The sequence below is a fragment of the Perognathus longimembris genome, chromosome 15, assembly GCF_023159225.1.
Source record: "Perognathus longimembris pacificus isolate PPM17 chromosome 15, ASM2315922v1, whole genome shotgun sequence".
Classification (NCBI taxonomy): Eukaryota; Metazoa; Chordata; class Mammalia; order Rodentia; family Heteromyidae; genus Perognathus; species Perognathus longimembris.
The window spans coordinates 22,935,925-22,946,191 of NC_063175.1; the positions used below are offsets into that span (position 1 = coordinate 22,935,925).

The 10,267-nt window shown below is 45.5% G+C and overlaps 1 protein-coding gene across 1 annotated transcript in view; it reads right to left on the reverse strand.

Annotated features, from left to right (window-relative positions):
* Positions 1–9,350, reverse strand: part of Kctd1 (potassium channel tetramerization domain containing 1) — a 188,165-nt gene extending 178,815 nt beyond the window's left edge. The window contains exon 1 of the mRNA XM_048363555.1: positions 9,219–9,350. Within this exon, the coding sequence (XP_048219512.1) occupies positions 9,219–9,227 (9 nt within the window). The 5' untranslated portion in view covers positions 9,228–9,350. The remainder of the gene's footprint in view (positions 1–9,218) is intronic.
* Positions 9,351–10,267: the final 917 nt, after the last annotated feature.

The window sequence follows — 10,267 nt, forward strand, 5'->3', positions numbered from 1 at the left end:
ATACAAAGACCTTGAAAACCATCCCTGGAGTGGTGGCACAAGTGGTAGAGTTTACCTGCCTTGCAAATATGAGGCCTTGAGTTCAATTCCCAGTGCCACCAAAACAAATAAACACTGAGAGGAAAAGGATTCATTCAGACATGCACAGTTATTGCATAGGTGTTAGATTTTTTAATTCTGACAACCATCTCCGAAGTGATTTCATTTTCCCATTCTACAGATAAAGAAGTCAACGCTTAGAGCCATAGAGTGGTCAGTGGGCTTAGAAACCAAGTTTTTAAGCAAGATGCCCATGGCTCATGCTTGAAAGCCTAGCTACTCAGGAGGCTAAGATCTGAGGATCAAGGTTTGAATCTAGTACAGGTAGACAAATCAAATCCAAGAGACTCTTGCTTCAATTAACCAGCAAAAAGCCAAATGTGGAAGTGTGGTTCAATTGATAGAGCACTAGCCTTGAGTGAAAAAGCTAAGCATGAACTCAAGGCCTTGAGTTCAAGCCCCAGTACTAGCACAAAAACCAATCAACAAGACAAAAAAAATATAAGTGTTTAGCAAGAAAGGGTCTTGCGTAGTTGCAGAAATGGTCTACTTTTTAATAGCATTTCGAGATTGTTCTGTTTCATGACTCCTAACAACAACTGAGTTATCTTTATGAGCATTCCCTGTGGCTAGCTGATACAAAGGTGCTTGCTTTTTCTCCCCTCCCTGGTAGAGAAGAGTTCCATGGGACGCTGAGGAATTGGCCTTTCCAGCTGCTCCTGGTGAGCCCCAGTTGTGTCTGTGAAGGAGCCCAGGTAAGGTTTGAAAGCTGGCTCTGCCTGGTTTTTCATTTGTCTGTGGGACAATGCCAGCAACTAAGAGAAAGGCCAGAGGCTGGGAAAGACCACGTTCTCATTTCCTCCTCTGTGTGTGTGCAGCTGCCATCTGCTGGGTGGAATGGGCATCACAGCAGTTTCCACACGTAGTAGCTGTGGAAAAAGCAAACTTGTATTGATTGCTACTATGGGTTCAGAACTTAGGGGTGTATTCACAAGCTTTCCTGGCATCAGTTCTATGTGTCTCAGACTTTAGAGATCTCATGACAACTGTGCGTAGGAAGAGATTTCTGTGAGCAATCAAAAAGGAAACCTGAGAATGCCTTTGAAACAATATTGTGTTTAGCATTGTAGTGCTAAGATCAAATCTGGTCTCTTCTCAACTGACTGATCTAATTGGTTAGGAAAAAAACCAGCCCTAAACATCAGGCCAGGACATGTGGCAGAAATTGGAACTTCTCACAGGGAAGTGAAATTGACCATTTAGTCAAATATTCAACAATTGTTTTTTGAGCATTTATGCTGTGTGTCAGGCACTGTGTTAATTAACTGAGGAGGCAAAGATGAATAAGCACTTTCTGTACTCTTAATGTTTTATTAAGGGAAGACATGGTGGTACACACCTGTAATCCCAGATTCTTGGGAGGTGGAGATCAGGAGGGTCACAGTTTGAAGCCAACCCTGAAACAAATTAACAAGACCAAATAGAGAAGCTGGGAATGTGGCATAAACCCAGTGAGCAGAGGCATAGGTAGGCAGACTGAGTTGTGAGGCATGCCTGGGTAAAGATAGACTCTATTTTTAAAATAACTAAAAAAAATAAAAAGGGTTGGAGGCCTGACTCAAGTGGTAGAGTGTCTTTTAGCAAGTACACGATCCTGAATTCAAACAGCAGTCATGCTAAGCAAAAAAAAAAAATAATAAAAAGTAAGGATATTTTCTGAGAGCTTACTATTTGTGGGTATATTTATGCCACTAATTTCTCAGAGTGATCCTCAAACTGTTATCATCTCATGTATAGTTACTTCATATTGTCATCATATTTACAATGTGGGAAATGATTACAATCTCCTTTACAGTGGAGAAAATAGGATTAGGAAAGAATTGTGGGAACTGTGTACCAATGTAGCCCTTTTATTTCTCTCTATTTTTCAGATACAGAGTCTCAGTCTTGTTTTACACACATTTTCTGTTCCATTAGCTACAAATATCCAGCAAAGTCAAAGTGCTACCCAAACAGTAAGTGATGATAATGGCTGATGCTTGGGAAAGGTTTATCCATGAGAATAGCCTTTTCTCTAGCGAGCATTTGAAATCTATCTAGTTATCCCTCTCTTCTGTTCATAAGTCTTCTTCCTAACTGTAGCCACAGTGTCAGCCAGCACCAGCTGAACTGCTGTCAGTTCTCTTTTGGTAGAAAACAAATCTGCATTTGGGTGGGCGTAACAGAGCGTCTTCAAGCACCATTTGCTCAACAAGAGCTGGTCTCAAACCATGCTGAGTTTTTTCCCTTTTCCTCTTGACCTAAGAGGAGGTACTAGAGCTGATGGAGGAAGTACCTCAGGTGTTTCCAGGAGAGTGACAGGAAGAGGGGAGAGAATGGCTGTGGAGCTGCTGGCAGGGCAGGAATGTACTGCATAGTGCCTGGAGAGGTGGTTAGATAGCATGCTCTGGGCAGGGAATGGGGATGGGGACAGTGGATGGCTGGCAGCAGGGTTTGGTATTCAGCTGCTGGGGTAGGATTCCTGCTCTCTCTTAGTGTTCTCCTCAGGCAAGACTCCTAGCTTCCTAAGTTGCCTGTCATATGATGCACTGTAATATAGCCTCACAGTATTATGGTAGGGGGCATTAGTGAGGTAATGTGGACCATACCCTGGTACTTATTTCCCTAAATCTTATATGACCAATGGCTGGGACTGAGAAGTAGCCAAGATACAACAGGATCCCCATAGACAGAGGCACTGAGCAATAAAGCAGCAGGGGCCAGAACTGGAGAGACTCCTCCAGAGACATTGCCCCTTGGCTGTTGGATATTTTCTGTTCACTCATCAGTTTGACACATACACTTTTATTTTTAATGTCAGCAATCATCTAAGGAAGGTGGGAGAGATGGTACTGTTTCTATTTTTTGTTGTTGTTGTTTGTTTGCAGTACTAGGGTTTGAACTCAGCCTTGTGCTTGCTAGGTAGGTGCTTTTACCACTGAGCCATGTCTCTGGTTCTCATTTTTGCTGGCTATATTTGAGATAGGATTTGACTTCTCACCTAGGGGCAACGTTGGGCATGATCCACTTATGTTAGACTCCCCTGAATCACTGAGATAACAGGTGAGCCACTGGATTCACACTCAATTGAGAAGGGGTCTTTTGGACTTTTCTGCCTGGCCTAGCCTCAAACCACAGTTCTCCAACCTCAGTCTCCCCATTAACATGATCCATCTGTGCTCAGCTTTGTTCTCATGTTAAATAGAGGAAATAGATCCCTGAGTGATATGATGGAGCGCCACCCTTGGGAACACCCACATGCAGCAAGGAAAATAACCTAGAGAATCCAATTTGTGTATCAAACTCTCTCCCAGACAGGGGTTTTCAAAGAGTTTACTAGAAATAAGGAAGGATTCCTTGGAAGGTATATAACCAGAAAGGGGAAACACTATTAAAGCATTTATGACAGGTTTTGTTTATGGAGATTCTCCTCCTACTGTCTTGATGGTGACAGAGAAGCTGAATGCTTAATGTTGAGTTATCTTAAAAACTGCTCATCAACTAATGCTGTTTTGATGGGGAATAACACACAAGGGCAACCTGTTTCTTGATTGTTCTGCACGTTTGTGATGCCAGACACAAGGAGGAAAGTTTTGGAGAAATTAGAACAGAAAGAATGAATAAGCAATTAGGAATACACACACACACACACACACACACACACACACACACACACACACACACAAAAGCCCAAACTCCAAAACAGTGAAACTACCAACAAACAAAAACAAAAACAGTGCTCACTTTTTTTGTTCTTGTTGCTCATTCTGGAAATTGAGCTCTGTGCTAGGGCGCTGTCCCTGAGATTTTGTACTCAAGGCTAGCACTAGCTTTTTGGTGGTTAATTGGAGATGAGAGTCTCAGACTTTCCTTCTCTGACTGGCTTCCAACTGTGATCGTCAGATCTCAGCCTCCTGAGTAGCTTATGGTCATTAGCCCCCACAGGCATCTGCTCCAGTGCACAGTGAAAACACTGTGTTTTCACACTGCACTGATAACAGGAAGTCACAGATCCGAAATTGAGACACAACTGAGGCACAAATGTGCCAAAGACTATTGGCCTAATGATGGTTACAGTTTCTAAAGTTGTTTTTTTTTTCAGTGAGTGACTTGCAATAATTTTATCATTTCTATATGAGTGGGCTTTTAAAAAATACAATTGAAGTGACTTTTACAGTAAACATTTGAACAGTCTTGACACAGTTAATTTCATGTGAAAGCACAAACTTGATTTTGTCTCAGTAGGTTAAATAAACACAGGCCATTCAGTGATGGATGGCACCTTTGCTGGAGTTGCCTTTGTGGATCATCACAGTGCAGGTGACATAGAACAAGGAGGGTCTTTGCTGGCAGGATGGGGAGGCCTGGAAGAGAAGTACCCGATTCACAGCAGGCTCTTGCTCCGCACAAATTGTGGAGCAAATGGAGCAATTGAAGAATGACCAGACCAGATGCTTGGCTTTCCTTTGTGCATTCAGTTACACTGGGTGGAAACGAGGCTTAGCACTGCACTCTGGCTGCTGGAGCTGAAGTGAAAGGTGCATCGTCCTTCTGGTCTTCAGAATTCCAGGGCCCACTCCAGTCCCACGCCCAGGCATGCACTTGACACTTCTCTCTTCTTGGTCACCCCTAGTCAATCCTTTGCTAGATTCTGTAAACTAGATTTCTAAAGGTATCACAAACCTTTGTGTCAATGTTTCTTCTGTTACTCTACTAATTCCAGCTCTTATCTGCTTTTGTCTAGACCACTGTACAGGCCATCTAAGGCATATCTATCACTGTCTGTCTGTCTATCTATCATCTATCTATCCATCTATCCACCTATCTATCGCTGGATCTCTACATCTATCTCTATCTATAATCGATGGATCACATGGGTTCTTCTCAAGCTCTTCTGTAAGCTACTTGAAGTTGTTCTTTTCATGTACAATTCTTACCATGTTGCTGCTGCTTTCACCTCATCTTCCCCTCTCACCTCGATGAATTCTACAGCCTGCTCTCTCTCTCTCTCTCTCTCTCTCTCTCTCTCTCTCTCTTCTTGCCTCTTCCTTTCCATCAGTTAGATCTTAGTTTGTAGGACTTCCTCTGGTTATTTTAGTCCCCTTTGGTTGATGCTGCCAGAGCCTTGTGTTTCTTACCCATCCAAGCACTAATCAGTTGTTCAAGTATTCAAGTAATGTCTGTCTCTAGTCGTAAGTTCAGGGAGACCTGGACACTGAAATGCTTTTTGTCCCTGTACTGTCACACAACTGCATTTAGGGTGTTTCCCACAAAGCAGGCACACATAACTATTTGTTAAGTGAATGAATGAGCTAATGAAACAACATATCCAGCTTAAAGGCTCCTTATTCATAAAAGATAATCTCCCATTTTTACTTTTTCCATAGTTAAGTCAAACTTGGCAACAAGCAAAACATTATTTACATGTAGTCTGTATTTATGAATGAGAAGTCAGGTAGTAACTTACAATATCCAGGAAAACTGAGTGTTTTTACTTCTGCATGAGTAAGTTATCAAAATAAGCACACGTTTCTTCCTAAAAATTTCATTTTTATTCCCAAGATGGTTCCTGTTAAGGATGGCGAAAATAAAATGCTCCATTTGCTTAGGAAATGGTAAATAATGTCCCAGAGAAGGTTTAGAAATGCAGTTTAATAAACAACTAAAAAAAACTTGATGAAATAATGGCTCCCAACTATCCTCTGAATGATTCAAAAGCAATGTAGATGGGAAACAATCTTAGCAGAAAATACCAGATTTCAAAAGTATGAAACAATTGCTCTGATTTTAAAAACATCAAGGTCAGAACACATGAAGGAGGTGACACTGATCAAGATGCAGTTGTCATAAAATGACATGTTGAATTGAAACCCTTTGCACAACTACTTAAAGATACTAGAAATATAACTAAAATAAAATTGTAAAAAGACAAGAATGCATTTGTGCAAGCAATTGTTACAGCTAAATGTAGAGCCAAATGAAAGTTTAATTTCAGAAAGTTCTCTGATTGCTCTCTTCTACTAATTACTCTTACATTTAAAATTCAATTGCTTTGGATAAATAATTTCATGCCAGATAGCCCATAATACTTTAATCAATCCAAACTGAATAATATGCTTCTATTCTCTAATAGAAGTCCTACTGGGGTTACTTTCTCAGTACTTGGGTAGTAAAATCTAGGTAATAGCTACTAAATAGCCCCCTCTCCTCTTCGGAGTAAGGTATATGTCAGTAAATCACAATTACTTAATACAAACCAAGCCGTTATGGTGCGCCCTACTACCCCACGCTCTGGCCAAAGACTACAAACATAAACCTCATGCAGCTACAAGAGAGACCTCTAGTGTGTGTTAGAGAACTTTCTATCATGCTTCAGGCATAATTAATACAGCAAAATCACTGCAGCTATGTTCTGCATACTATGTGGGGAGATTTTTGGCCAACTATCATTCACACTCAATTCATGGAAAGATTTAGACCTAGAAAGTGTACAACATATTCAACTTATCCATGACTTTCTTCTTATTCACAGAAGCCTAACCCAGGAAGTTTTTCTCTGTGATGTAAAGTTTGAAAGTTCCATGATCACCTCTGCAACCTCCTTAGCAAACATTTCTCTCCAACTGTCATCCTACGGGTTGCAAACTATGCTTTGCATTCAGCACCAGCGGGACACCCGAGTGGAACGTTTTCAGCCAATGTGCAGCCTCCCCAACACCAGCCCCCCATTAGAAGCCAAATGCCAGCTACACAGAAACAGGAGGAATAAAATCGGCATCTTGCCCATTATCCTGGAAACAAATGGATGCGATGCTATTTTAAATTCACTAAGTAGGCTAGCTATTAGTTTCCATGGCTTCCCACATAGGCAGGTGAATTTCTTGATGTAGAATCAGATTTAATGAATCATTGTATGGTCTCAGCCTTTAAAAATCCTTTATGTTCTCCTTTCCACATTAAAAACACATTTGAGATACACAGAAAATGTTTCACACACACACACACACACATACACACACAAAACAGGAGGTCTCTTAAGGAGTCTACTGCTGAGAAGGTAAAAGCATTTTGCTCATTTTTAATTTGCTAAAACAATCCAAGCATGCTTGGTACCCAGAGGGTATTCTCAAATAAACTTGTATCTCTAGCTGCCAGCTTAGTTGATTGAAAACAGAAGGCAAACGTTTCTTAAAGAATGAGTATGTTAAACTGTTACGTCTCTCCCAGTACCAGCAAGAGGACACACACACACACACACACACACACACACTCTTTCCATAGTCAAGGATTTGCTTGAAAGCAGCCAGTTCTACGACCTAAAAGGTAATGCAGCATTTGTAAGAGATTACTTCTGCCTGCTGAGGCGCGCCTCTTGGCGAGTGCCACGAGGATTCTGGACCGTCCCCGCGCGCTGTTCTCCACGTACAAAGCCCCCGGCCCCAATGCAACTTTGCTAACTTACTTGGCTCCCAGCCAGCCGACCCCCAAAGCACAGTCAAGACCAAAAAAATCCCCCTCAAACAAACAATAGGAGAAAATCACATCCAGGACAGTGCAAGAGTTCCAAAGCACAAAGGCAGGTACTGTCCACCCACTACAGCTGGGAAGCTGCGCGCCGGGCTGTGCAGGGCACGCGTGCAGGTAGGGGATTCCCGCATCACCGATCTGGTTTGCTTCTGCTAGATGTTTTCGGGTTCCGTCTTACTTTTAGCGTCAATTCACCTTAACGCGTCCCCTCCTCCCCCCACACCCCGTTCACTTTCTAGGAGACACGGACTCTTATTTTCCAACCAGGTCCCTTTGGGGGAGGGGAGCGAGAGAGGAAGTCCACTTCACATTTCCATAAAGAGGGGCGGCAGGATGGAGGGGTGGGATTAAAAGGGCTAGAAATGAGCCGGACTGCAGCCTCCCCCCCTCCCCATCCCGCCCACCTCTGCGCCCCGAGCGCCAGTTCCAACTGCGTGGACCCGAGGCGGCCGGGAAACTAGGTCCCTTTAAGGGAATCTTGGCCGCCAGAAGCGGAGGGAGGGACGCGGGCTCGGGGCTGGAGGCCTCAGGCTCCGCAAAGCCGCTTCCAGTACCTGCCGCGCTCCCGTCCTCCCCACCGGCACCCCGGCGCCCCCACCTTCCCCGCCTCCCAAGGAGACTTCTAATCGGGATCGGTGTCGATCCTTTATCAGAGGAGGAGGCGGGGAGGAAGAGGATGGAGAGCTTTTTTTTAAAAAATAAAAGAAATGTTTGCACCCCAGAGGAAGAGGGGGTGGGAAGGGAGGGGGTGGAGGGGGCTTTAAAGGAGCCCGGGTGGGCGGAGGCACCGGATCTGGATCAGCCCGGCCGGAGACGGACAGCAGGCTGCGCAAGGCACCGGCCGGGGCTCACAAAGGGGGCGCGTCGTAGATCCGCTGGAACAGAAGAGGGGGGCGCACACCGCCCCGGGGCCCAGGGCCCTCGGCAGCCACAATGGCGTCTTTCACCCGGGGCGCCGCGGAGGCCGCGTGCGAGGAGGGGGCGGCGGCCCCCAGCCCCACCCGGGCCTCGGTCGGCGCCCGGCCCCGGTTCGGGAGGATCGGCCCGCGGCTGGCGTGCGGGACTGCTGTGCGGGGCTCAGCTTTTGCGCCGGGGAAGAAAGGACGCGCGAGGCTCGGGGGAGGAGGGAGGAGGGGACAGGAGGGCGGGGGAGCGGCTGCGGGGACGCCGGCGCGCGGGGCAGCGGACGAGCGAGCGAACGAGCGGGCCGGCGACGCGGGCACCGGCTTGGGGGAGGTCGGGAGATCGGATCCCGCTCCGAGATCCAGAGCCCGACCTGGAGGTCCGGAAGCCTGGCCCCCGGCGCGCGGGCGGTGCGATTCCGGGCCACAGCTCGGTTCGGTCGCGCCCGTTCCCCTGGCCCCCGCCGTGTCCGTTCCCACTGGAGGAAGAAAGCTGCGAACCGGCCGCAGCAGCCCCGGAGGAGGCGGCGGCCGCTGCCCCGCCGCCGGTCCGAGCGGATCCCCAAGCCGCCCGCCGCGGCGGGCTGTGTGTGTGCGAGTGTGCCGCGCTCTCGCCCCATGCCTGGCACATGCGTAAAAGCGAGTTGCGCCCAAAGTCCCAGCCATACCCTCCTTAGCAAATAATAACAAACCCAAACCGTCAGATCTTACCTGAAACATTGAAGCACAAAGTCTCTCTCCAAGTCCCCTTTTCCTTTTCCTCTCCCCCCTTTTCCGATTTCTCTCCCAGCGATCTGCTCGGCTCGCCACACCAGAGAGAAATGCAATAGCTTGGCTAAGGTAGACAGAACAAAATACAGAGAAGAGTTGCTCCAGGGCTTTGAAACCCCTCAAGGCAAGGATCAGGATACAATTAGCTCATGCCTCTACCTCCAGTCTAAATCAATCTCCAAAATAAAACTTAAATCAAATTAACTGATCACAGGGCAGACAATTGATCTCCTTCAAAAAATTATAAAGCTCTACACATACGTATAGAGAAATATACATAGAGCATTTTTTCCAGATTTTTTTTTTGTTGGAAAAACAGTCTCATTCCAACCTCCAACTTGCTTTTTAGCCTCCTCTTGCACAGAAAAGCTGATTTTAATCGTTGTGATTAGTTTTGATGTAACGTTTCCGCGGGCGATTTCTGCAAATGGATGGAGTGTTTCTTTGCCAAAAGAGGGAAAAGCAGCAGATGATGATAATTATAAGGATTGTTGGTTGTTTCTTTTTATTTGTGTTTAGGGCTCTCGCTTCACTTTCTCAAGTTGACCTGACGTTGCTGTTACAGGAAAGAAGGTCGCACAACTTGTTGATGAAGATCCCCGCCCTGTCTGATCAAAGGATAGGTGATAATTTGGCAATCGAGCAGCATATTTTTTTATTCCTTTGGCGACATAATGTCCCAAATGACGTGGATAAAAATAAGCGCATGCAGTCTGCTTTGCCCCAATCAAGTCTGAATCAGAGCCTGAGGGTGATACACAAACTCATTTCAAATGTTCAACCATGCAGAATTGCAAAAAGATTGAAGGAGTTTCACCGCATATTTTTTAATGGCAAAATTAAAAGAAAACAAAACCTAACATGAGGTGTAGCCAAGGACCTACCATTTAGGTTTACTTGATCAAGGATCTGAACAGACCCACTCCTCCATTCTCTCTGCTAGCCCCTCCACAAGGTATCTTTTAGGTGGGGGTGGGTGGGGACTATGT